Raw genomic sequence first — 27,093 nt, forward strand, 5'->3', positions numbered from 1 at the left:
GCATTTCTTCAGCAGGAGAACATGGGGAGTAGCTGTGTTGCCTAAACAAGCAGGCATGCAGGCTCCAGTTGTTTAACTTGCACTCTTTCCAGTGACCACACGCAAAGAAACAGTAGCTCCATCTCCTAAAAGTACTTGAGTAGCTACGTGGCTGGGTAGGAATGCCTAACCCCAAATGGCTTTCATAGGTTAGCAGGGCAAAATAAGACTTGCCGTTAGCCTAATTTGGGATATTGGAGGGCCAAGAACTGAAATAGCTGTGTTCTCATTCCTCTGCTACTCTGAAGTAGCCACTGCTTAGTTATCTAGGCTAGCCAGTGAGTCCTGCAGTGAAAACCAGTCCTGGCACACTCTGTTTTCATTTTTGCCAGCCGTAGGGAGCAGTGCTCCTCCAGCTACGTGGCACTGGTCTCCGATGCTGTCGCAGAGAAACCTCTGTGGGGTTAACCCCTGTTCAGGACTCTCTAGACGCACGGTGCGGCTGCTGTCCTTGCCAGGGAGCTCGTGCTGTAAAAGTGGTGCACACCAAAGGCGTGAGCCTGCATTGTACCTGGTTTGTCGCACAGAGCAGAACACTGGTCAGTTCTCAGCATGAGTGCAGTGTCCTTTACCCACAGCTGGACTGTGTAAGCTGAGAAAGATCATATTTCTCTGTGTAGCAAATTCAGCAAAGCTGGTTGAATGAGAGTTGAAGAAGTCATGAAAGTCCTGTCGATGGGTTTGACTGCTCTTGCTAACAAGCGAGTGGTACAACAGCCTTACATTACACTACCTGTACAAGACTCATCTTTATCTGCAGCTTGCAGTACTCTGCTAGGTCTGAAATCTGTGTTCTTTAGGTGGCAACAACTTCTCAAACTTCCTCCCAGAGATACTCTGGCAAAGTACATAGGGCTGAGCATCCTACCGACAACCACCACTTTATCCTGTCTCCTGTTGCTGAGCTCCAGCTAGAGAAATAAAAGTCCTCAGAGGAAGTGGAAAATGGGACTGATAGACTGGACCAGGAGAAACAGCTCCTGACTCCAACCATGGAGTGTCATGGGCTGTAGGAGCTGTGGCATCCCCATACCTTCTTAATCCAACTGAGATATTGGAGAAGGAGGGAGAGGCACCAGCTTCCTCAGGATTCATTAGCTGCTGTCTCGCAGATGTTTAAGCGCTGCTGCCGTGCTGTAGCAGGCAATTCGGTAGCTGTCTTGTCACCTCTGAGCGCCTGCATCTGGAAACAGTTTGGGTTTTGCTTATTTTTAAATACAGGCTGCTCTGGCACTGATGCTGGGGGCTAGAGCTGTGAATTTCTGCTGAGAATAGGCTGTTAACCAAACCATAGGACTAAGGGGCGAAGAAAGATTTTTTTCATATGAGAGCCCCAAAAATGGTTGTGGCCTGGGGAACCATGGTGGAGCCTGAGGTTTTGAGTCATGGCAGGCTGGTGGCTGCTGAAGTTAAGGGCCAAGCTCAAGGTAGGGTGTGCTTCTGCCTGGCATTGTTGAGGACTCTGGAAAGTGCTGGGCATGGCTTCTGGGCAATGCTAACTCTGTCTGTGGCTCTGTTTCAGCTGCTTTCTTCCAAGACTGCATATCTGAACAGGACCTGGATGAAATGAACATCGAAATAATTCGAAACACGCTGTATAAGGTAAATGAGTCTCTGGGAAGGGAAAGAGATGTTAACTTCCCTGTTTATTCCTAGTGTGACTACAGCTCTGCCTTGGGTCAGGAGCTCCGACCTAGGCTGGCTTTCTTCAACCAAAGAGGGGATATTCTTGGAGTAGACTTAAAAATCATTTTGCTTTCTTGCTCCTTTTCTTCCCCGGAGTAGTGATAGAGTAAATATGACCAAGAACTAGTTGCATCCATTGGAAAGTAAAGATAGTGCTCTTGGAGGGACCTGACATCTGATCACCCAGCTCTGCAGAGTCAGGGCACTAGAGCTAGGCAGAGTGGGGGTTTTTGGAGCTGTCAGGCTGTCAAGAGTCTGTGCAAGAGATTTCACAGAGGTTATGCCTTTGAATAAATTTTCTCAGGCCCCAGGCAAGCAGGAGAAGTCTGCTCCTTAACCACATGAGTTTAGTCATGTAGTTAACTGCATTCAAAGGACTAAAGTGGCTAGATCTTAAACTTGGTTGAAGGACTTCCGTGGGCTTGACTCTCTGTCTTGAGCTCTTTCATTAGAGCCTCTGACAACTGCTCAAGCCTTCAGTGGCTGTGGTTGGGGTTGGATGCTCTTGGCAGAGCAGTGTAAAAGGTGCGGCCAGGATGGAGGAGTCCTGCAGGCTGTGGAGAGTATCGGCACAGGGATGTGGAGGGGCTAAAGATCTCCTTATCCCGAGCCTGCTCGGGGAGCTGTTGTCTCCTCTGCAGGCCCCGTCTGGTTTTAGCTGGCAGTATCAGAGCATGTGTTTATGTGCAGGCTGTGGCTATCGCTCCATCTCGACTCTCTGGATTTAGGGTGGGATGCAGATTGTATCTGCCAACCTTGTTTTGGCTGGTCGCAGCCAGCCTGCAGTCAGTGTGACCTCTGCTTCCCAAGGAAGCTGTGGCCTGTTTGGAGAGGCAGAGAACAGCTCAGGCGTGAAGGGAAGGAGGCAAAGGGAGGGGAGAAGGAACCTGCGTGTCGGCAGTCATGCCCAGCTGCGCGTGGCCTCTGGCATGTACTGGTCTTTTGCTGTAACAGGGGCAGGTATGCCTGTATGCATAAACACCTGCACCTTGCAGGGTGCAGACCTCTGTGTTGAGACAAGATGGGTAGGGAAAGGCAGGGAGCAGAGTGAGCGCAGGGCAAACGGAGTGGGGGGGGGGGCCGTGGGGGGTATCTCCTTGGGTCCCAGCTGCCATGTCCTTTCCCATCTTCTTTTTGAGGCCTTATACTGCTTTGCATTCTGCTCTTCCTACTCCCAAACTGAAACGTAGATGCCTGGTATCCCTTGGCGTGTGCTGGGACTGGTTCTTGCTAAAGAGCAGCCCCTGGGGAACATAAGGGCTCTGTCAGTAACAAATCACGGGGATACAAGGGTGGAAAAGGAAACTGCCGCTTACAGACTCTCACTTGAAGCCACCTCTCTCCCCAGGGACTGGAAAATGTATAATGTAATGCAACTGGTCTTCAAAGGCAAATGAAGGAAATAAAATCCAGTCTGAAATCTGCAGAGAGCTGCTCTGAGGAACACAGCAGGCGGGTGCCTGGGGTGGATGCCTGCGTGCTGGAGGAGTTGGCAGGGAAGAGGAAGAGTTACCTCCCAGAACTGCTGGAGGTTTTTTGAAGGAATCCGTGAGCATGTAGACAGAAGGTTTGAGGAGAATTCATAGGAGGAAAGCAATTACAAAAGTTTCTTGTTAGCAATGACAAGTGAGGAGTTCTTGAATGGAAATATGGTTAAGATGGGGAGCAGAGGCTAAAAGTAAGTGGTCAGCTCTTAGTGTGGAGGGCAGTCAGCAGTGGAGTCCTGCAACAGAGGCGTGCTGGCATTGTCATCTTCAATGCTTAGTCCCTTTTTTCCACATCTTTAATGGATATGTTGAAGTGAAGCTGGCTTGGCCTTTGCTGGTGACCTTCTTGTAGGAACCAGCTGAAGGAGCTTTGTGACTGAACAATAAAATATAGCAGTGGATAAATGTGGAGTGATGTATGGGAGAGGCAAGGAGCTAATCCCAACTCTGCCTGTACAGTGAGGGTCTCCTTGTTCCTTTCTGCTACTAAATGAAATCTTGGGTTACAACTGACCTAAGCAAGTGCACCTCTACAAGGTAATCTGTTCCTAACAGTAGAAGAGAACTGCACAAATATCACTGTGCTGCTGTGTGTATCTCTAGTGTGTTTGTCCTGAACACTGTCTCATTCCTGTCCTCTCATCTCTGAATATGAACAGCAGAACAGGAGAGGCTGCTAAGGAGGACCCGTTTAAAGGTTTGGGTACAATGACTTCTGTGTGGGAAACTACAAAAAAAGGTTAGGATTCCTCACCTGGAAAAGGAGTGGATCCAAGCTGTGGTGGTAACCACAGATAGTGTTGGAAAAGTCGACATGGATGGACAGGCCACAGGTCTCCCTTTAGGCTGAATGTGACGGACAAACGAGGCTAGGAGCAGGCAGAGGGTAAACGTGTGGGTTCATGAAAGTCCATTAAGGATTATTAAATCCAAAGACACCACCTTTTCTGGGATAAGGGTTTCAGAACACCGGAGTGTTTCTGTAAATTGCTGTCGTCTGTGGAGGGGTCCATAGGGCAGGGTGCCCACTGTGGCTGTTTTACAGTCTGTGTTTCCATTGGGTCTGTGGTACTGGATCCTCATTCAGTGCTGGTTATTTGAGTTCACCTGGTTTTGCTTCTAAAGCCTTAAGTTTGTGCCTGAACTCTGAGAAGAGCAGAGGTAGTGACTGAACCTCTTACCCAGGTTCTCCCTTCTGTCAGCCTCAAGCAAAGTCCATTATCCATGTCCTTGTTCCTGTGGTAACTCTGCAGAGTGATGCTCTGTGCTCTCCTGCACTTGAGCAGTGGCAAGTGCTGGAGATGATGTTTTTTTGATGTGTGATGCTCACCCAGCCCCAGCAATGTCCTCTTGCACTGTGTGGTAACAAATATTTACAGAACACAGTAATCCAGGTGCTTTCCTAGTGCAGAGGCTGAGGGTGTCCAACACGTGCATTCTTGGTCCATCTTGAGTCCTGGAGTTGTTGTGACAAAGCAGAGATTTGTGATGTCTCAGCATCATTTTATTCCATCCCTTTTAAGTGATCCTGGTTGCAGCTTTTTGTCCAGGGAGGTATTTTATCACATGATGACTTCTGAGAAAGTTTTTTGCTGAACAGCACTTTTAGCCGTGCACAGCCTTCATAGGCTCCCTCTGGGAGATACAGTCATCTTCCAGCTGGATTACGGTACATCTCCACAAAGGATTACGTTTCCTGGAGGCAGCGTAGCTGTGCCCAGCCTTATATGTTTTCTGCAGTGCTCCAGTTGGGGTGGAGACCAAGCGGCCGCAGTGTGAAAAGAGAATTACAGAGCATGGCTAGCTTCCTTCACAGATGTCCTGTCTCATCTCTTGACTCTGCTTACACAGCGGTACTTTCTGAGCGTAGGTCTTGCAGCTATAGTTGTGTGGCTTGGCATGTTTGTGGAGGCCAGAGCGGGGTCAGGAAACCACGTAAGACTTCAGTAAATGCTTTGGAGTTAGACGACTCAAAGGAGCAAAACAGGCTTTTAACCTTGCTGCCGGGGGATCTTGCAGTAAGCTCATGCAGTCACTCGAACAAACCCAACCACAACCCTTCATGTCTCCAGCTCCTGGGGAAGCACTGTCCCTTGTGTGGGCTTGGCATCCAAGTTCACATGGGGTGAGAGTGCCTGTGCTGTATTACAAAGCGTCTGGGAGCGTCCCTGCTTGCTGTCTGTCCTCTGCAATGGCCCTGTGGGGCAGCATGTGAAGCTGTGTAGAAGCGTGCTCACCTGCCCTCTCTCTTCCAGGCTTACCTGGAGTCCTTTTACAAGTTCTGCAAGGTGCTGGGAGGTACCACGGCAGATGCCATGTGCCCCATTCTGGAGGTAGGTCTGGAAACCCCCATAGCTGGAGAGTATTGCAGAGAGATTCACTGCTCTGTGCTCAGGCCCAGCTTACTTGCCAGCATTAAGAACTCTCGAGATATTCTTTAGCATCCCTGTGCACACTCTGCCTGCTCACTGGGACACCTCAGAAAACACTTCCTGCACATAACTTTGGACAGGTTTGGTTCCCCAGTCCTTATCTTGCCACGTGCTGACATGTCTGTGGCAACATCTTCATCCTCTCACATGGGTAAGGAGAACAACCAGAGCTGTTCAGTGCACGGCATGTCTCCAGGCCAAGGCTAGCTGTGGGGCGTGCAGGGCTCAGGGGCAGTAAGTGAGAGAAACTCCTTGACCTAGGCAGAGTTCTGCTCAGTAATTTGTCTTGTGCCTGGGATGGGGGATTTCCTCACCTGACTGCTCCCCAGGCATCAGCTACTGGGCATACTGGGAGCCTGCACACGCAGCCAGCTCCGGCTGAACACTGGATAGCTTTATTGCCTCGCAGGCAGCCTACTCGTGCTGCCCTCTGATGTGGCTCTGTTCAGAGCAGTGTTGGTTCTTGCTGACCTCTGGCAAAGATGCTGCATCCCAAAGTGAACTGCTCTTCTCCCACAGTTTGAAGCTGACCGGCGGGCCTTCATTATCACCATTAACTCCTTTGGTACTGAGCTGTCCAAGGAGGACCGAGCAAAGCTGTTCCCGCACTGTGGCAAGCTCTACCCTGAGGGCCTGGCTCAGCTGGCCAGAGCAGATGACTATGAACAAGTCAAAAATGTCGCTGACTACTACCCTGTGAGTGCTTTGGGGTGAGGGCTGTGGGGACTGGTGCAAGGACCTGCTCTGAATCAGAGCTGCTCAGGGATCTGGGGGAACCTGTGGATTAACAGCCTGGGGAGGGGGGTGCCTGTCTTCTGCTACTACTGTTGGTCCTGTGCTCTGCTTGGCCGAGATGGCGTTGGCTTGCCTGAGAGATGCCGTTGGCTTATTAGTCATGGCTGATTGCAGTGGTGATAGGGAAACCAGACATGCCCTGTGTCTGGCCCTGGGATGTGGGGACTGCCCTTGCCACCAAACCCTTGAGGTATCGGTGTGGCAGCAATGACAGTCTCTCTTTGGCTGGTTGGGGATGGAAACGTGTCCAGTGAGATGTGGTGTGCTGCGTCTCCAGCCCTAGTGGGTCACCCTGAGCTCTGGTTCACTCACAGGGGAGACACTGACCTGGGAGGACACGTTTGGATGTGTCTGCGTTCCTTAAGCTGCTCTTGTGCGTGGCTGGGGACTTGTTTGGAGTCTGAGAGCTCAGTGTCCCCTTACTGAAGCAGCCAGGGCATGTGCCAGTGTTTGTGGGCACAGGGGCCTGTGCATGGAGGGTTCCGTACCTGATGCATCCTCCCTGCAGGCTCAAAGCGACGATATGGCTTTGAGAACTGCACATTTCAGAGAAGGGGTAGGATTTCTGGCTGGATAAGCTCACAGATGAAATAAAGGCTTTGTCTGCCTTTCTGGGGATTGCCTTCAGCTGGTGTGCGTGCAGTGCAGCCTCGGCAGCATCCCATTGCCAATGTTCATGTGTGCACAGGGCAGACTCTTGGCTTTTCTGTGTCCTCTGCTGACTTGATGTGGTGGCTGGGGTGTCTGTTTGATGTGCGGGGCCCCCAAACACTGCTGAGCTTGGAGGCCTTTGGGTATATCCTCTCGTAATGTCTTCCTGCAGGAGTACAAGCTGCTATTTGAAGGGGCTGGCAGCAACCCTGGAGACAAGACCCTTGAAGACAGGTTCTTTGAGCATGAGGTGAGTGAGCCCCGTGACACTTCTCAGCATGTGCCTACCTGTGCCATTTGCAAAGCTCAGGGTAGCAGCAAGCTCGTCTGCTGCCCCATCAGCAGTGCTGTGGCTGAACAGAGTTTGGGGGAAGAAAAGGGCTGCTAGCCCTCTGCTCCATCGAGGGAATGGGGTCTGTGTTCTCACCCAGGCAGATTAGAGCAGCGTGGGAGGCAAGTCTGGGGCTGCTGGTGGTTATTTGGTCTGTTGATAGCAAACCAGAGTGTAATTACATGGTAAAGGATTTTCACAGTACCTGAGGGTATAAATATTTCTGCCTTCAAATGTGAGAGCCTGTCCCTGAGCCATGTGCTGTAGGTTAGAGCTGTCCTGAGGACCTAGAGAGGTGCAGAGCAGGATACCTGTGTGGAGCCTTCCAGCCCACTGGGGAAGTCATGGACCTCCCAAGCTGCTCCACGCTTCCCTTGACCAGCTCCTCCCATCCGAGGTGGACAAGTGACATGTCCTCCTCTGGGCTTTCCCCAGGTGAAGCTGAACAAACTGGCCTTCCTCAACCAGTTCCACTTTGGAGTCTTCTACGCCTTCGTGAAGCTGAAGGAGCAGGAGTGCCGCAACATTGTGTGGATCGCAGAGTGCATTGCCCAGCGGCACAGGACCAAGATTGACAACTACATTCCCATCTTCTAACCCAGCTCCGCTCCTGTCCGACCCTCCCGCCCCTGGAGTCCGGAGGGATCCCTGTCTAACTCCCTGAGTTATCCCTTGCCCCGACTCCAGGGATGTCCCATCTGTGGAACTGGCTCAGATGAGGAAACTGTACAGTTGCTAGTTAAATTATTCACAAGCTGAAGTTTGAGTTGTATGTGCTGTGAGGGGTCCAGAGGGACCAGTGGCACAGGCTTGGCCCTGTGCAGCAGGAGGGACGACTCCTGTTGTGTATCTTAGTCCTCGTGTTACTGTACTAACCCGCTGTATGCGCTTACGCTCATAGAGCAAGCACCAGCTGGGGGGTTGCTGCCTCCGAGGGGTTCCCGCAGCTGCGGAGGAACACATCGGCTCTGCCATGGCTGGGGGTCCTCTCTGTCAGTGCTCTGCACGCCTCCTAGTCAGTGTTGTTCCTGTGAGATTTAGTTTGTGTGATTTGTAGCGTAGCCCATGCTGCTGTGCAATCCCTGCGTCCCCCTGTAGCTAACCCTGACCTAGGAGAGGCCGAGCAGCCCTGGGCAGGACTGGGATGGAGCCTGGGGGAAGGCGAGGGCAGAGCCAGAGGGCTTGTGGGAGCACGCTCCTCCCTCCTCGGGCAGCGTTTGCACTAGTGCAGCCTTGCTGTGTCCTCAGAAGCTGCTCTCCTCAGCCTCCCTCCTGCCCTGCACCTCAAAAGGCTTCCACAAGCTGACTGAGCTCCTTCCTCCCCTGAAGACACACAGCTTGGACTTTACTGTTGCAGTCACGCAAGAGTCAGGGCTGCTTTTGGCTCTGTGGCTGGTGCTAGACCCCTGCAGACACATTCAGGCTGGCACAGCCTCCTTCCCTGTGCAGGGTGTTGTGCTGTGGAGCCGTATGGGCACAGCTGGGCCCTGGGCAGAGCACCCTTGTGTCACCCTGAGGAGTGCAGAGAGCAGCTGTTGGCAGAGATGCCTGTCCAGGCTGTGGTTACGGGGTGGGAGCCAAGCCCTGGGCATGGCATGGCAGCCCTGCTCGCTGCTGCTACTTGCCCTCCAGCTCTGGGAGCTGCCCCGGGACAGCAGGGAACCCTCACTGGTGGGAAACACGTGCTCGGTGCTGCTGCTGGGAGGGTGGCTCCGTCCCAACTTGTGCTGTGGTCACTTCTGCAGTGTTTGTAACCCCGTGATCTCCTCTCTACACCAATAAATATCTGCCTACTGCACTGTGCTCTCCCTGCTTACTTGGGCACCTGTCTGAGGAGGAGCCTCCCATCAGCCCCAGTGATCTCATAGTTGTGGTAGTGGAGCCTGGTGCCACTCCTGTGTGACTTGGGACACTTGTTTCTCCTGCAGGCAGGGTGGTTGTACCACCCTGTGAGGCCCTGGGCGCTCACTCCAGCCCCAGCTTGTGCCTGGTCTGTGGCTGCAGCAGGGTGTTGAGCTGAGGGGTGCCTGGGAGGTGCAGCCTTGTCCCCCTGCTCCTGGCCTTCCACCCCTTCCATCCTCACCCTGGCAGGGCCACATGGTTAGAGCAAAGCAAAAGAAAGCCTTTAGGGTAGGGGTGGGAAGTGGCAGGGAGCGGGTGCAAGCTCTTCCTGGCAGGCTCATCCCTTCTCTGGGGCTGCCCCACGCAAGGTTCCTGCCATGGTGCTGGCTCTGCTGTGACCCAGCGCAGCTCAGCCTGTGGGCAGGGCGTCCCTGGCCAAGCCTCGCAGTGCTGCACTGCCAAAGGAGACCGCCAGAGCCTGGTGGCATATCAAGAACAGATTTATTTAAAAAGTGACAATCATGTAGTTCATCTCGTGAAGAGCCCTGCGGCACTGGCCCCTGCACCTGCCGGGAGCATGTGGAGTGTGTAATGAACAGCAGGGAGGCAGGGGCTGGCAGGGCAGTGGCCACAGGCTCCCAGGCTGGACCCAGCCAAGAGGTGATGGAGACAAACGCAGCTCCGACAGCAGTGAGGAAGATGTCAGGTGGCTGAGAAATGCCTGAGGTACATCCCAGCCCGTGGTGCAAAGCCGCTGAGTCTGGCAGGGGTGGCCCCCTTGGAGGATGCACGGTTAGAAAAAATACAAAAACAACGTCTCTAGAAAATGTTGATTCTTGCACAATAGAAAATAGATCTGCCTGATTTTGGAAAGCAATTTGGTTTTTAACGTCTAGTGCTGATTGTTCCCCCGCGGTGCAGGAGGGCGATGCCGGCGACTGCGCACGCGCTCGGGGGCTGGTGTGCCTGGAAATCCCGGGAGAAGGCTCGCTCCTGCCCCGCGACCGCATGCGGGCCGAGGTCAGGCCTTCTTCGTGTCCATGTGGTGCTCTCGCCGCAGTGCTCGGGGCAGCTTGGGGTTGATGAAGAATCCTTTCAAGAACAAGTCTCGGACAAAGTAGGGCAGGTAGCGGTGTATGAAATACATGAGCCCAAGGCCCTGCCCTGGGTAGTAGCGCACGGCTGGGTTGGCAGCCAGGAGCCCGTCCGTGATGCTGTTCACCACCGCGCTGAGGTCCTCCACCGCCACCTTCATGAACTGGATGAACTGGCGGTTGATCTCCTCCACGTAGTCCTCGCCGTAGGCCTGCAGCAGCTCCTGGGGCAGGCTGGCCACCAGCCGCTGCTTCTGCAGGTTCCAGAAGGCAGGGTCGCACGTCGTCCCTGCAAGGACGCGGTCCCTGCCGTGAGCTGCGTGGCCCACCCCCTCTTCCAGCCCCCCTGGCATGGGTGCCAGCAGTCCCCAGTCCCCTCCTGGGAAGGTCCTGCTGAAACCCTGGCAGAGATCTGCCATGGGGGAAGCGTGGTGCGAGCACCACGGTGGCTCCTGGTAGCCCAGGACTGGACCAGAGGTCTCGAACCCTGCCTGCAGTGGGGACAGTGCCACCACAGATGCAGTGAGCAGGTTCAGCCAGCCCCAGTGGCAGAGGATCTGCTGGCAGGGCTTGACCCTGACCTTGCCTCTCTCTAAGTGGAGCCCAAAGGCCCCGGGATGGCCACCGGCCCCAGGGAGGTGGCTGGGGATGCTCGGAAGCTGCATCCTGCACCACCAGCTGCTCCGGCCATTGCCCCATCTTCTGTCTCCCTGGGGTACCTGCCCTTTGCCTGCAGGTGCAGGCAGCAAGCGGGCACCGACGCTTACCTGTTTTGTAGTAGCCAGGCAGGATGAGGCTGACTTTGATGCCCCAGGGCTGGAGCTCACTGCGGAAGGTGTCCATGAGCAGGCTGAGGGCTGCCTTTGAGGCCCCGTAGGCTGCCAGGCAGGGGAAGGGCAGGTCACCTTGCAGGAGCGAAAGGATGAATGAGCGGGCTTTCAGGCAGCTGCCTGCATGGCCAGGGACAGGCAGGGACCAGGAGGGCTCGTGTAGGACTGCGCTCCTGGCCACTGCACAAGGAAAGGGCTTAGGGTGCCAGCCTGATGCGGCTGGCTGGGGAAGCGGAGGTGCCTGGGGGAGTGGGATGCTCGACCCACGCCCAGGGGGTGGGCTCAGGGTGCCGGGGTCTGGCGGGCCGTGCTGCAGGCAGGCTGCTCACCCGCGGGGCTGCTGACGGTGACAATGCGGCCACTGGCGGAGCGGAGCAGGGGCAGCAGCCCCTTGGTGAGCTCCAGTGAGCCGAAGAAGTTCACCTCCATGCAGGTGCGAAACTTGCCCAGCGGCGAGAGCTCGGCGTCGGCGATGGTGTCGTTGAAGCCGGCGTTGTTCACCAGGCCCCAGAGCCCTGCGGGGATGGGATGCTAGAAAAGATGACCCGAAGGGGGGGATCCCCACCCTGGGGATCCCAGCGGCTCCCCGGATCATGGGGATCCTGCGGGGGAATTGCAGGGTGCCCTGGGACAAGCCCCATTAGCAGAGGCTGTCAGCATGGGTGCCCGCAGGGGTGCAGCCCACAGTGAAGGCCACAAGACTTGGCACTGCCACGCTGGCTGCAAGCTGAGGTCCCGGGGAGCTGCCTGGGGGGGTCCCCCGGGGGTGCTGTGGGCTCCTACCCGTGCTGTTGGTGTGGGCCTGGACGTGCTGCAGGACACGCTGGATGTCCTCTGGCTTGGTCAGGTCCATCTGCAGCAGCGTCAGCCTCGGTGAGCAGCTCCTGCGCAGCTCCTGGGCACCGGCACCCTGTGGGTCCAGCACGCTGGCGAACACCCGAAAGCCCATGGCATCCAAGTGCCGTGCCGTCGCCTGCCCGAAGCCTGAGTCGCAGCCTGCAAGAGCCAAGAGGAGCCCTGCAGTGGCTGGGGACAGCCGCTGGCCAGCTGTCCCCAGACCCCCCACCTCTGCTTCTACATCCCCAGGGACCAAACCTGCTCCTGGCACTGGTCCCCCGCCTCAGGACCACCCTGGCTCATCACCCTGCTCCAGCTCCCAACCAGCTGGGGACGTGACCTTGCCCTGGGGCGTTTGCAGGTCACGGAGCTGCTGTTTTCTCTCTAGCACACACGTAGGAGGAAGAAAACACTCCCTTATCTGCAACCCCATCGCCCCAAGCGTGTCTCAGATGCGAGGTGCAGGTAAAACCACAGGCACGCTGAGGCACCGGGACAGCCCAGAGCCTTGCAGCGATGTGGTGCAGGAGCCATCAACCCGCAAAATAGCCTCCAAAAGCTCCATTGGGCCATTTGGAGCTGGCACACGGCTCCGTGGGAGACGCTGCTTTTCCACAGATGCTTTTTGCCTCACCGAAATGGTGGCCAAGAGGCACAGCACCCCCTTTCCTGGCTGGGGTGCCGAGGGGATTAAAAAGGATGCCACCCTGCATACTTCAAGGGAGCAGCTGACTGGGGTGTCCTACGCTGGAGAGCACTGGGTGCTGCTGCGCCTGGTCCCAGCCTCATCTCCTCCGTCTGGGTGGGCGCAGGGACACCGCCGGTGACACTGCCACCCGCAGTCGGGTGGCTGGGGCAGAGCGGCCAGGATGCAAACAAACAGCGGCAGCAAGGTACAACCTGTTCCCGGGGCCGATGGCAGCGCTGATAGCTCGGAGGGAGCCCGCGCCACTGCCGGTGCATTAACCATTAACAGGGGAGCGCTGTAGGGGCAGCCCCACAGCCCCTGCACCCTCCCGCCTGGCACCCTTGGGTGCCCCGTAGGACATCTCTGAGGAAGGGCCCTATCCACCACCTGAGCTACCCCTGGATGGGCACAACAGCGGCTCCAGGCACTCCCACTCACTCCACCGGTCCCCCACGACACCCCAGATCCCACCCAGCACCCTTCCCACCAGCCCCGGGGTGGGCATGGGGATCGGCTGCCCCCCCTCAGCTCTCTGCTCATGCAGCCCAGGCTGGGATTGAGACGCTGCTGGCTCCAGCTCTCAGGGCACCAGCTAAGCCGTCCTCAGCTCCGCGTCCACGGGCGGGTCCCCAGCTCAGCTTTACTTTATTGCTGTGTCAGAAACCCATAATAAAGCCCCTGGCCAGAGGCCAATGCGATAACACACCCCGGAGGTGCTCAGCAGGCAGGAAGGGGCTGCAGGGACCCCCCTTTCCCACCCAGCACCCATCATGGGTGCATGCTGGGCTCACCATCACCCCAGCATCACCCCCCAGTGCCATCCCCAGTGCCGCAGGGGATGCTGAAGGTGCTGTGGGTTGCTGGCACGGCGCATCCACCTCTCCCCTCTACAGGAACAGGTCGTGCTGCCAGCAGGCAGCCAGATAAGGTGCATTTCGCCTTTCCCAACAGGGCAGGAGAAAACTGCAATAAAGATAAGGTTTAAAAATAAAAGTGCTCGCGGCCACAGCCTCACCGTGCTGCAGCCAGCACCCTGCCTGCCACCACTGCCGGGACACGGTTACCTGTGCTGCTCCCGCCCCAGCTGGCAAGAAAAGCTTCCAGTCCAAACACAAAGCTCCCTATCACCTCCCGAGCCTCAAAACACCAGGAAACATCCCAAAAAACACGAGAGATACAGGTTTACCGGCTTGTTTGGGGCAAGCCTGGCAAGGAGGGAGCAAACACGGCCGCGTGCCGTCCCAGCCAGGCAGGGTTTGTTTTGCCTTAGAGGAGTGGGGCGGTCGGAGGGTTTGTTTCGGAAGTTTTAATTTATTCACACACACACACAAAAAAAAAAAAAAACCCAACCAAAAAAAAAAAAAAGAGGCCTGGGAGGCTGGCGGGAGGCCCAGGGCCAGGAGGGCGAGGATGCTCTGGTGTTATTTAAGGTCTCCGGCGCTGCTCAGCTTCCCAGCCACCGCACTCAGGCACAGCCAAGAACGCAGGGAGGGAGAATTAAACCCGCCGGGACTGTAACACGGCCTCCAAGCACAGCAGCTCGCCCAAGGCCATGCTCATTCCCTGTGGCTACCAGCACACGAACTGCCGGCCACACCGGGCCTGGCGTGGGAGCCGCTGCTGCTGGCTTGGCCCCACCGGGAGTGCTGGAGCCAGCCAGTCTGCGTGGCCCCGGCGAGGCTGGCGCTGGGCGATGCTGCATCACGAGGAGATGCCGGCGCCAGCTCCCCCCGCCCCGGCTCCCGGCTTGCCAACCGGTTTTACATCCGTGCTGGCGGGAGGGACCGCGGTCGGAGCGAGCGGAGGAGAAGCGCAGCATAGGGAGCGCGGCGGAGAAGAGCAGGCAGCTTGAAGCCCCCATCGCATCCCCCCCGCAGGCCCTGGGCCAGCAGCCAGAGACTTTTGCTGCAGCAGGAGCAGAGCCAGAGCCTGGGTTGCAAAATCCAGCAGAGCTCCACAGTCTCAGCTGACCTTTTGCTGGAGCAGCGGGTCCGCAGCAATTCCTGGGGACTTTGCAGAAGCTGCAGCTGCTGCAGTGGCTCCCCAGGAGCGGGGTACGCTGGCCTCCGCTGGGATTTTGGCACAACGAGCCCCAGCTTCACCTAACTTGAGCAAGCAAAAAGGTTTGGCCTCAGGCATCGCCGTTGGGGTGCCCTCCCACCCACTCGGGGAGGATGAAGAGGACTGACCACACGCCACCACCTGCCCATCGCCCGGAGATGCCCTCACTGGTGAAAGCAGAGCTACTGGTGGGGTTGAGCTGTCCCAGCGAGGAGCTCCTGGCCAGCCTGCCCGCAGCCTCCGCTGCCCAGCTGTGGCTCGTTCGTCCTCGCTGCCAGCAGCCAGGCTGGGCTCACACGCCGCCGGCTGAAGCCGCAGTCCCGGTTTGGTGCAGGCACATTTCTTTCAGGTGAGTCAGGCGTGGCACAGCGCTGGCTTTTTGCTGTCTCAGTTATTCGCGCCGCTCCTGCAGCCAGCACCAAGGCCGCCGCGCACAGACACGTGCTCAAAATCAATGCTGCAGTTTACTGAGCAGAGCTGAGATGGGCGATAACATGGCTACTGCCCGGGACCTGGCAAACCACAATCATCCCCCCAGCCCCTGCGCCCACCGCCGGCACGGTACATGATGGAGGGCTGGTGGCACAGGTCCGCAGCGCTCACCCCGATGCAACGCAGGAGCGGCTTCCCCACCTGAGCTGCGAGCCGTGCAGCCTCATCCCTGAGCCATGGAGCTGCAAGCCACGCACCCTCATCTGCGAGCCACAAGCTGAGCATCCTCATCCACGAGCCACAAGCTGTGCAATCTCATCCCTGAGCCGTAAGCCGTGCAGCCTCATCCCTGAGCCACAAGCCAAACACCCTCATCCTTGAGCCACAAGCTGAGCATCCTCATCCCTGAGACGCAAGCTGTGCAGCCTCATCCCTGAACCACGAGCCAAGCATCCTCACCCCAAGCTGTGGAGCTGCAAAGCCACGCATCTTCATCCCTGAGCTGTGAGCATCCCCAAACCACAAGCTGTACATCCTCATCCTCAAGCCATGAACAGCCACAGACCTGCAAAACCTCAGTGGTCAGAAATGCAGCTCGGCTGAAGAAGCCCCGTGTGGCTGCAAAGCTGCCCAGAGCCCAGCGGGTGCAGCAGCAGCTCCCCCTCCACAGCCACCCCTGCCTGGGACCCCTGCACGGAGGCTGGAAAGGGGTTGCCCCAGGACTCAGCACCCCCCCCGATGGAGCAGCTCCCCTGGGGTTAGCCCCAGCAACGTGGGCAGCCAGCAGCCCCAGGGGCTGCTCCCCAGGCACCCAACAAGGGCGAGCAGCAGGGCAGCCCTTGAGGATCCTCCATCTTTCACCAGCCTGGAGGCAGCTGGGTTGGGCACCCAGCACAGCATCACCCCCTCCCCAGCTCTGCAGGTCATCACCTGGGTGCCCCATGTGCCCCCCCCACCGCCCTGCTACTGCTCCCTAAATCCCAGGAGATCAGTCCCACCTCTCACACAGAACCTTTGGGCTGTGTGGCTCACCACCGAGACGCGGCTGTCACCACTGTCACCAGCCTCCCAGCCCTGGGATGGCGCGGGGCTCAAGGACACTGTCAGCTGGAGGGGAGCCGGGGCGCCAAGGCCGAGCGGATTAACACACTGAGCTGCTTGTTTCCATAGGCTCAAGCTCAAATCCTGCCTGTGATGCCAAGCTAAACACGGCTGACATTTTGCTCGGAGGTGTTGCCTTCTGGCCCTGGCAGGATTCACTGCCGCCGCCTCAGATCCAGCTCCTCCGGGCGTGGGATGGGGTTGAGCCCGGCCGCACCACGGGGAGACCTGGGCACCCAAGTGGGTGCAGCAGGAACCGCTCCTGGCTCAGCTGCTTGGGGATGGTCATCCCAGCTCCATCCTGGGAGCGCCACGGGGACCCCGTGGAGGAGGAATCCCAGGGCGAGATGGCATCGAAGGGGATAGGACATCCCAGAAGTGACTCAGGGAGGGGGTCCCCTGCATGGAGAAGGTCCAGGTGGGAGGAATCACAGCAAAAGCCAGCATGGGCAGGGCCCTGTGGCCAACACCTCCCGGATGCCGCCCACGTTTGGAGCGAGGAGCGATAAAGGGGTGATGTCACCCCTGGGCAAGAGGGAACAAATTCTTGGCAGGGTGCTGGGGAGGGAGGGGATGGCAGGAACACCTGTGCCCATGGCAGCTGAGCTGCCACAGCCACCCCCCGGCTCCGGCCTCCCCAGCCAGTCATTGCCCATCACCTGCCCGCACCCGAGGTCCTGCCAGAGGAGCGTGGCTGGGCAGGGGCACCAGCAGCCCCCACCCCACCCCAGCTGGTGGCATCATTGTCAACAGGAAACCACACCCCAGCCGGCAGCTCACACAGCAGCGTGCGGTGCTGGCAGCAGGGTGTCCCCGCTCCCCACAGAGCCCCCCGGGAGCAGCCCCTGTGCCCAGGCGGATGGCGTGGCAGGAGGTGGCAGCAACCCCAGCGATGCTGATGCTGCTGGTCCTCAGTGCCCGGTTTCAGGAAGCTACGAGCCTAATTAAATTAAATTAAACTCAGGGAGATGCCTTCAGGGATGACTCAAATCCCATCCCTAAACACCCAGCGAGGGAACAATGCACAAGCCTCCCACCCAAGCAGCCTGGGTGGGTGCCCCTGCAAAGCCTCAGCCCCCTGAGTAGGGGTGGGGCAGGCGCTGCCCACCGCTCCCCAGGGACCCCCAGCCCAGCACTGGCAACCCGAAGGCGATTACCTGCCAGGGTGCCAGCAGCTCCCGCAGCCTGGGGTGAAGAATTGCCACATCTGCACACCTGCAGCAGGTCCTATGGGTCGGGGCAGGGGCCAGGCAGCCTCCCAGCCCCCCACATCAGAAGGCAGAGGTGGGGATGCCCATCACCTCAGGGGGCACAGGGGTGACCCAACCCCCTCCCTGCACCGGGGACAAGGGCCAGATGGTATGAATTACAACAGATTAGCCAAGTGTTTCTGAAGCCTCACACGCCATCACCTCCACCCAGCAAGATATCTTTCACTTAACAAACAAAAGAGAAGGGGGAAATCTGATTTTCTGCCTAGACAACCCGAAGCAGCCAGGCAGAGATGATGAAGAGCCCCGAGGCTGGTGTGGATGGGCCCACAGCTCTTGAATTAAAGCCTATTTCTCAGGAGCAGGTGCTGGCTCCACTGCGTCAGTATTGGGGACCCAACCAACACGAGATAAATCAGTGTTGGAGCCACAGCCCTCCCTGTCACTGTCATTAAAAGCCACCCAGATGCCTTATCCCCCACCCCCCCGCCCAAAGCTGTGGGCAACAGATGCTGCTTGCAGCCGGCAGGGCTAACGAAGCCAGGAGCTTGTTACATTGCACATGTCCCTGGTGCAACCAGGACAGAAACCAGCCCAGCCACCTTCCCCTGCACAAGGCCTGGTGAGATGCTCAAGGAGATTAGGATCCATCCATGAGCTTCAGTCAGCCTCAGCGCAGGCTTTAAGCTCTCAGAAGGACAGCTGGGCACCCACACCCACTAAGCTCAGTCTAAAGGCTTGCACCAGCAGGGTCAACAGATGCAAAAGCACTGGAGTCTTCCTCAGGTGCAGGAGCAGCAGGCACAGGACAGCCTGGGAGATAACCCAGCTCTGGCAGGGCATTGATGCTGCTGCTGGCAAGGACCGAGCCAGGGCTCGCAAACAGGCGGGGCAGAGGAAGTGCCTCTCCTCCCAGCAACGCTGTGGCACTTTGGGGTTTCACAGAAAAAGGGCGCAGGGAATTTCCTAGAAGTGGACGCTTGCCACATCCCAGGCCCCAATGGGATCTTTCAGCAGCCACCATCTCCACCAAGGGGAGATCATCTCCACAAAAGGAGCCACTGGACTCCTGTGTTTGAGGAGTCGAGCTTCCTGCAGGAAGGGAGGAGTGGGAGAAGACAGCAGCATGGATGTTGCCTGCAAAAGGCACAGCCTATACATCAGAGCTAATCTGGGATGGATGGATGGATGTCCCCCCAAGAAGAGGAAGCTGTGAAGAGCTGCAGTGATAACCAGGTTAATAATCACCTTCAGAGGGAACACGGCGAACCGGGAACACTGAGCTGGTGAGCCACGAAAGTCATCCATCAGCAAGAGCTGTCACTGGGAAGGACACCCAAGGCCCAGGGACAGTTTGACCAGATCAGTGCTGATGCCAAGCCGGCACATGTCTGCCTGGGCTCTTGGAGAGGGAGAGGCCGGGTGGGAGCCAGGCTGGGAAGCCAGAAAGCTCCACCAGCTATGGCTGGGATGTGACACTGAAGATGCTCCTGGGGAACAAGGTGGTGGCAGTAAAGCCATGGCTGGGGAGCATCCCTGGGCTGCAAAAGGGCTCCCCAGGAACTTCCAGAGGCTGGAGAAACACCAGCCAAGCCCCATATCCATCTCTCACATGTGATAGCCCATCAGGCCCCAGGAGCCATCAAGGAGAGGCAGAGGGTCATGCCTACAGTCAAGGGCTAAGCCATCCACAAGCAGCAGGAGGGAAGACCAGCTCTTCTACACGGACCACCATGAGCCATCACCACCCTGGGACATCTCAGGGAAGGTGTTTCTAGCCAGGACAGCAAAGCACCACAGCCACCCCAGGACCAGGAGAACCTCTGGCCACAGTGTGGGTCAGGTCAGCCGAGGGAGAGCCCTGAACCACCACACAGGACAAGGTGCTACTGCACCCACCGCACCATGGAGGTGGACAAGTCACAGGGGATGGGACAGGCAGTGCTGGCAGGGATGAAGCCAGGCTGGGGCAGTGACGGCCAACGCAGTCGCTCCAGAGCAAGCCCAGAGGATCACAGTGTTACGCAGCTCAGAGTTTGTAGCACCACAATAAAGGTTTCAATGGAGTTATATCAGTTCAGGGGTATTTTGGTGCTGAAATTCCACCTTGCTTGTAAGCTCATCACTCCCCTTGTCACAAGAATAAATTCCCACCATATGCCACAAGCCCAGGCAAGCAGAAAAAATGGCGCAAGCCCTGCCCATCCCCACATCCTGATGGGCTCCACAGTTGCACCAACTATTTTCTCTTGCAACTTCCGGATCCCTGTGGAGCTCAGGGTTGGGTGTTTTTTTTTTTTTTTTTTTGTTTTTTTTTTTTTTTTTTTCAGAAACTGAGCAAAACACTTGAGCATCAACTGAGCTTCAGCCAAGACAGCTTTTGAAATACACTGAGCTGTTTAGGCCCCCAAGCTAAGAGCTGTCCCCCCATGGCCACCTCAAACCACACCAGCCCCTTCTGTATCTGATTTAAGTTGTCCTGTCCTCACCCTCCACCTGCAGCTCCCATCAGCTCTTCAGAGCCAGAGTTCGAGCATCACAAGACTATTTTGGTGCATTTTTGCAACACACATGAAGGTGGCCCTCCAGGCTGATGTGCTTGGACCCAGGCTGAATGGCAGGGCAGCACCCAGACGTGCCCTTCGGCTTGGGACAGCACAGGCAGAGCCCAGGACACCAACTGAAGGGGGGAACAGAGTTTCCCACAGGACTGCTGCACACCCCAGGTTAGAGAGCTTGTCCCCACCTGGTAACTGGGACCCTGAAGAGGAGCAAGCACTGGTCCTAGTGTCATTGGACAGTCATGAGAAGCAGATGTGCATGCCAAATTGGAGCATGGCCAGAGTGGAGAAACAGGGTAGGGAGGGATCACAAATCTGATCAAGGGTATGTCTGGTGGAAGCCAAGACACCCAGCATGAGAAGATCACCACCATCAGAAGAAACAGAGGAAGGCTTGAAAGAGGCAGCCAGACATTCAAAGCATCCACAGACACCACCAGGGCAGGTACCTCCTCCAGGACCTTGGCTTACCAACCCATCCCTCCCCTCCATCCCCAGCCTGCCTGAGGAGCACCCACCATCTGGCTCCCCAGGGTCAACCACCCAGCAAGAGGCTGCGCCACCGCAAAGCCTGTAAAGCTGAAAACTGCTTTCCAAGATTACAGCCTTAGAGCCAGCAAATCCCGGGACAGCAGCATGTGCGACGGGGAAGCCAGCTCCCGACAGGGAAGTTGATAAAGCTCAGGGGCTGGCAGCTCTCCAGGGAAGAAGGAAGCAGAAGTGATATGTTGCACGTGGAAGCATGCACAGGCTGGGACAGAAGACTAGGGACTGGAGACTGTGGATGTGCCCTAGCAGCCAGGGGGAACCAGAGAAGGAGGTAACACGCATATGCTGGGCAAGGTTTAAAAAACAAGTCCCAAACTATACCTATAGCAACACACCGACAGCATGAGGGCAATGGTCTGGGCATTTTCCACCTCACAGGTGCCACAGCAGTGTCGTAGATCTGAGATCTCAGGAGGGACATGGGCAGGTGAAAAGGTCTGAAAGCCCCGCAGCCTTTGCTCCCGCACAGCTCAGCTGGGCAACCAGAGGTGCTCCAGCTGGTGTTTTGGACCAGCACTGACAGAAGACTATGGGGCAAAGGCAAATGCTTGCCCAGGCTTGGTGGAGGCACCTTGAAGACCCCCTCCATCCCATCCCCACTCAAGTGAAACCCTGGCTGGGCAAGTCCACCACCCCATGCTACCAGTAGTAAAAGCAGCATAGCTCTCCTGTAACCAGATCCTGGCTTGAGGGGAGCTAGACTCCGTGGGTAACACAATCCCAGACCTCATTAAAGATGTGCTGCTCACTGGACTAGAGGGCAGCAACTGCCTACACTTCTTCTGAAGCATCCGTTCCCATCTGACAATCTCATTTCTGCAGGGAAGTCTCTGCTTCGTTGCTCTCATGTCCCCACATAACCCCGAGCGTTAATCAAGCCAGCTTGGGTTTCTCTACCAACTCTGCTCTCCCACAGTGTGCAACTTCTATGCGCTTTTCCTCTTAATTAGCTGTGCTCATCATTTTTGGTTAACAGTGCTAAAAAAGCCACCCCAACAGGTCCATGTCATTAGCGGGCTTCAAAAGTGCTTATTTAATAGATAAGTGAGAAAAAGCTGAGTGTATATATCTACGTATCTGCGGTGAGCAGGGATAGGTATCTATTTCTGAAGAAACCTAGAGAGCGGAAGAAGAATCCTAAAAGTGGAGGGCTGCTGACAAAGCAGGGGGAGAGCTTCAGCCCTGCAAAGAGAGGCAGAGAAAGCAGGTTTTCTGCTCCACTCCCAGAAACGGGCAGCAAAACCCGCAACTATAGAGTTAAATGTTGTCTTTTTTTAAAAAAAAAAATATGCAAAGTATTGCTTTTTTTATACCAGGGTTGGAATTTGGGTGTTTGGTTTTGGTCCTGTCCCCCCCCTCAGCTTGGAGGAGCAGTTGTCTCTGCTGTTAATATTTAATAGATCCTGGAAAACCCAGAGCAGTTCCAGGGAACAAGCTGATTTTCAGCCTGCACTTAAGCCTGGGGAAGACCCTGGGTATCTCTGAGCTGGCTCACCAGCTCCAGACACAGAGTGGAAGTTGCTTATGGAGAGCTATAGTGTCTGTATGAAGCTTTACTCATCGTGAGGCTGCTGGCAGGCTCAGCACCAAACCCAGGCTGCCAGCGTGCTGTGCTGGTGCTCCAGCCATGCCCTGGAGCAGAGGTGCCCATCCCAGAGCCAGCATGACAGTTCCCAGAGTCTTGACATCTCCCAGTCACCCAGTTTATCTGGAAAATAGGTCTAAGAAACATCAAAGTCCAGCTGGGAGTGATGCTGCTCTTTTACCGAGTGATTCACCTTCGCAGCAGAACAGTGCGAGTCCTGACATCTGGACTGAATCACTCCATCCCGCCACAGTCACCAGATGCTTCAACATCTGTTGAGTCCATGGGAAACAAAGCTCCACTTCACTACGATCAAGTTGCAAAACCTCTGTTAACCTTGAACACGATCTGAAGCTCTGACCCATTTCAGATTATTAATGGGGCATGCAGTTGTAACAAGAGAGCCTCACCAGGAAAACAGTGTTTCCCCTCAGCGAGAAAGGAGGAGAAAAAGAGGAAAACATGGCAGGTTTGGGTCTGGAGCAGCCTGACCTGCCAACTGGCTTTGTTCACAAAGATGATTTGTTGGGGGACAGGCCAGTCTGCAGGTGCCTCCTGCCTTTGTAGGCTACACCAAGGAAGAGCAAGGATAAAAGGGACCCAAACCACCTCCCCCAGGCAGCTGCCCTATGGCTTTAGGTTATTTCAGAGCTGTGTAATTCAGGAGCAACCTCCACAGACAGAGCAACGATTCACTGTTTTCAACTTCTCATCCAAGCCGAAGTGCAAGAATCAATACCTTGCTACACAATTCATGTCTTCCCTCTGCTGTGGCAAAACCCTGAAGGTATGCAAGGTCTACAGGCTGGTTTGTGTTTGGTCCTTTCCGAGCATCTGCATGAATCAGGCAGTTAGCTACTGTCTGAAAAACCACGCCAAGCAGTCACACACAGCAGAGCTACACAACAGCAAGGGGCTCACAACTGCTCCAGCGGAGCATCCCTCCATCCCTCCACCACCTCCAGACACTAAACCCAGCTGTGTTGGACAGTTTCCACGGTCTCACCAAATTTCACAGGCATCCACTAAGACCACAGGGACCGAAGGATGATCTGGGCTCGCATCTAAACTGCCCCTGGTCAAAACCAAACCTTGCACTGCTGTCAGCCTGGATCTGGAGAGGCCAAGCAATGGCACTTCATCACCTCCCTCCAAGGCTGCTCTCAGAGCATCATCCTTGCACAGGCTACAGAGGCTGGAACACTTTTTATATCAACTCCTGATAGGAAGGAGATAAGGGATACAAGCAACACCCCTCCTCTTTGCTCAGACAGCTCAGAGGACCCCAACAGTGCTGTTCTCAGATTCGGGAAGGGGCGCACACACACACAGAATTCAGCTGTTTGATGCTCAGGGCAAGGCTACTCCTGGTGAGCCACAGGCACGTGCCTGCACCACTGGTACCAGCCACCAGCATCAGCACCCCCGGGTGCCCTGAGCCCACACTGGTGGCGAGGAACACCAGGTTTTGGCTACGTTGCAGCTTGCCAGTGGTGGATCAGCCTCAGGTCAGGCAGCTGCCTGTACTCAGCCTGCCCACACTGCAGGCATGCTGGGGTCCCTGCAGCTTCCCCTGCTTGGCCAAAGCCTGTGCCAGACCGTGGGCTCATCTTCAAGGCAGGTTTGGGCTCACGGGCAGGCTCAGGACAGCATGGAGATGACTGCTGTCTCCCTTCCAGCCCTGGGCCAGAGCAGCTGATCTCCACTCCCCTTCTCATCCCCCCCCAGCTCCCAGGGCTGACCTCTCCCAGCCCACACTGCACAGGAGGGCATTCTCCTCCTCACTGCAAACAGCTGTGACCTCCCCTAGGAAGGCAGGATTAACGCTTTCCTCACCCCCTGCCAGGCTGCATACACCAGAGCTGTGCTCCTGGAGAAGCAGGACCATCGGCATGCAGAGCAAGAGCCCTGAGGTCACAGCCACGGATAAATACAGCACTGCAGGGACTAGTGGCCACCTACTTTGCTAGCCCAGGGGATGCACCATGGGAGACCGCAGCATTCCTCGCTCTCCAGCAGCCCATCCCTGCTCCAGCCAAACCCTGAAATGCAAACCTGCAACAGATGGGAAACACCACAACTTTCTAGTCCCTGCTGCTATCGCAGGGTCAGCAGCTTTGCTCTGCAGCAGCTCCACATCTGCTCTGCTACTTTCCCACTGAGCTGCACAGTTAGTTTTTCTTCAACCCCTCCCATAAACTAAGTTTTGATCAGCCAGCAATGTCCAGGTCAGCACATGGGGCTGGAGCATCACATGCAGGGCTTGACATGGGAGTGTTCCCAGGGGGGCTGGGAGAGTGGGAAGCTGGAATTGCTGGAACACCTCGACCAGGAGATACAACAGCACTGCAGCCACCTTCCCTTGCTCCAGGTAAGCATCACTGAACCTGGGCAAACTCCCTGACACAGGGTTAAGCTAGCAGCCAAGTGTATGTAAGAGGAAATGATGCCCAAAGCTTTCTGGGGTGGGACCTACTCTGCTCCAGGGCAGGCATCAGGAGGGGACTTTGATGCATTTCTTTGCTGGCCTGCAGGGTCCAGCACAACACCCAGTGTGGCAGAAGGCCTGTCCCCAACCTCACACACCTTCACTGATGCCCAGCATCCCCAGACACCCAACTCTGTGCTTCTCCCTCTGCTGTGTTTTGCTTGCCATGGGCAAGAAGAGGAAGGCCAGGCTGCCTTTCTCCAAGAGCTCACTCCTGCACTGATCCTCCCTGCCTGCTCCCACGGGAGACACCAGCAGCGACTCAATACCCAGTTGCCAGGAGGTGTCTGGAATTAATCCGCAAAAGAATCAGGCTAATTACTATGCAAATACCCAATCAAGGGATGCCATCCCAGGCAGAGCAGCCCTCCCATCTGCCCCTTGGCAGGCATCTGCTGGAGCAACAGTAAGGAAACACCAATCCTGCACCGCAGGCTGCGCCTCGAACCTGTAAAACCACAAAGTATTTACAGCCGAGAGCAAACACACCAGAGCTGCAGAGGTGTCACCTCAACGCACCAGGGCAAGAACACCTTGTTCCAGCCACTGACTCACTAATTATACAGGCAATGCCACAGAGCCAGGGCTGGCTTGACCTGGCGTGCCACAGGGCACCTGCGAGCACATGGCTGTCAGACATGTCCTCCCCGGGCAACCCTGCCGCACCACAGCTTTGACCTTCACTCAGTTGAATCATTCGTTCATCTGCTGCCTTGCTCTTCCAAGCTTCCTCCTCCAGAGAGACCTTCCTCTGCTTCCCCCCGGCACCGCAGAGCCCTTTGGGCCGGACGGGGGACCCAGCTCTCACCTCTCCTTCTCATCACAAGACTCACAGGAAACACACAAACCACCTTCTCCGACTTGGGGATCTCCAAGCCCAGCCCAGACATTCCCACCAGGATGCAGGCTCCTGTCCTTGGGAACACCACCAAGGTCATGCCCACGGGTTTCCCTCCCCTCTGTATCCACACGGAGCCAGCAGCACCCTCCCAGCACACCTGCAGCAACAGCACCCTGGCCCCAGCGCTTCCTCCTCACCCCGTGGCTGCCGCCATCATCTCACAGCAAAGCACCTGCTACCTTCATCATCCTCCAGCCCCACTGCCAGGAGGAAGGAGTGGGGAAACCACTTGTATACTGAGATATCTTAAAGAGATTCAGCCACCAAGCCAGAGCTGTGCAAAGCCCGAGCGGGGAGCACAGCCCCTGCAGAGCCGCCTTCCCCACGGAGGAGCTCTGTGCCTGGCAGCCCAAAGACGGGGTGGGCAGCACTTCCCAGGGATACCCCCGCAAAAAGGGGGAACAGCCTCATTTGCCCCCAGCAGCTCCTGGGACAGAGCTCTGGATGAAGCAGTGGTGCTCAGCCCTGGGTAGCCAGCTTCATCGTAGCCTCTAGAGATGCCCCCAGAAGCTTTCTAAGAACAAGCGTGGCTCCAGAGGGGAGGGGAGGACAGCGCTTGGGCCAGCCGAGGTGCTCCCAAGGCAGTGGTCCGGCTCTGCGCCAGCCCCACCACATGTCCCATCCCATCTCCCAGCTTTTGGAGGAAGCGGCTCCCAGCATCGCGCTGCAATGGGTGGGCGACGCTCGAGCCAAGGAGCCGCTTGCGGTGGCCAACGCCGCTCCCTACAGCTCCCGGCTCCGGGGCAAGGGCAACAGCAGGTACAGCCCGGCCAGTTCTGCTTGGACGTGGAGCAGGAGGAAGAGGAGGGATGCGCAGGGAAGCCCGTGGCCGTGCCACCTCTCCGCCCCGGGGCGCGGGCTGGCACCCAGGTCGCGGTACCGGCCGGGCGCCCGCTCCCCACCGAGCCCACGCCGGGGCCGTCGGGGCGTCGAGGCCGTGTCCCCGCACTCACCTGTGACGAGGACGGCTCTGCCCGCCACCGGCAGCAGCCTGCGGGGCGATGCCCGCCACAGCAGCAGCCCGGCGGCGGCGGCGGCCAGGGCGAGCCCCAGGGGCAGCGGCAGGCAGGCGCGGCACAGGCTCTGCAGCCCGGCCAGCAGCGCCAGGGGCAGCACTAGCCCCCGGCCCGGGCCCAGGGCCCGCCGGGCCGCCCGCAGCGCCAGGCTGCCGGCCAGCGCCGCCCACAGCGCGCCGTACGCCCAGCGCTCCAGCCCCGGCTCCATCCCGGGCCCCGGCCCCGCCGCTGCCGCCGCGCCCGGCCCCGCCGCGCCCGTTTATAACCGCCCAGGCGGGGGGAAAGGGGCGGGGCCGCTCCCGCCCCCGCCAATGGGAGACGGGCGGGCCCGCGCCGGGGCACCGGGCACCGCCGGGAGCGGCCCGGCACCCCCCAGGCACCCCCCGGGCACCCTGCTCGCCGGCACCCCCAGGCACCCATCCCGCCGGCACCCCCCAGACACCCATCCCACCGGCACCCATCCCACCGGCACCCCC

At 57.3% G+C, this 27,093-nt stretch overlaps 2 protein-coding genes across 2 annotated transcripts in view; one reads left to right on the plus strand and one right to left on the minus strand.

Moving 5' to 3' along the window:
* The window catches only part of ATP6V0D1 (ATPase H+ transporting V0 subunit d1), a 38,090-nt gene extending 28,871 nt beyond the window's left edge, over positions 1 to 9,219 (plus strand). Inside the window, exons 4-8 of the mRNA XM_074840231.1 lie at positions 1,562 to 1,641; positions 5,468 to 5,545; positions 6,164 to 6,340; positions 7,263 to 7,340; positions 7,857 to 9,219. Coding sequence (XP_074696332.1) covers positions 1,562 to 1,641; positions 5,468 to 5,545; positions 6,164 to 6,340; positions 7,263 to 7,340; positions 7,857 to 8,018 — 575 coding nt within the window. The 3' untranslated portion in view covers positions 8,019 to 9,219. The remainder of the gene's footprint in view (positions 1 to 1,561; positions 1,642 to 5,467; positions 5,546 to 6,163; positions 6,341 to 7,262; positions 7,341 to 7,856) is intronic.
* Positions 9,220 to 9,745: 526 nt separating this feature from the next.
* Positions 9,746 to 26,838, minus strand: HSD11B2 (hydroxysteroid 11-beta dehydrogenase 2). Its single transcript, XM_074840230.1, has 5 exons — positions 26,555 to 26,838; positions 11,971 to 12,183; positions 11,517 to 11,702; positions 11,125 to 11,262; positions 9,746 to 10,646 (listed from the first exon to the last, which is right to left on the minus strand). Exons 1-5 carry the CDS (start codon positions 26,823 to 26,825, stop codon positions 10,285 to 10,287), a joined length of 1,170 nt encoding a protein of 389 aa, XP_074696331.1. The 5' UTR covers positions 26,826 to 26,838; the 3' UTR covers positions 9,746 to 10,284.
* Between the last annotated feature and the right edge of the window lie 255 nt (positions 26,839 to 27,093).

Source organism: Strix aluco, chromosome 14, assembly GCF_031877795.1.
Source record: "Strix aluco isolate bStrAlu1 chromosome 14, bStrAlu1.hap1, whole genome shotgun sequence".
Taxonomy (NCBI): Eukaryota; Metazoa; Chordata; class Aves; order Strigiformes; family Strigidae; genus Strix; species Strix aluco.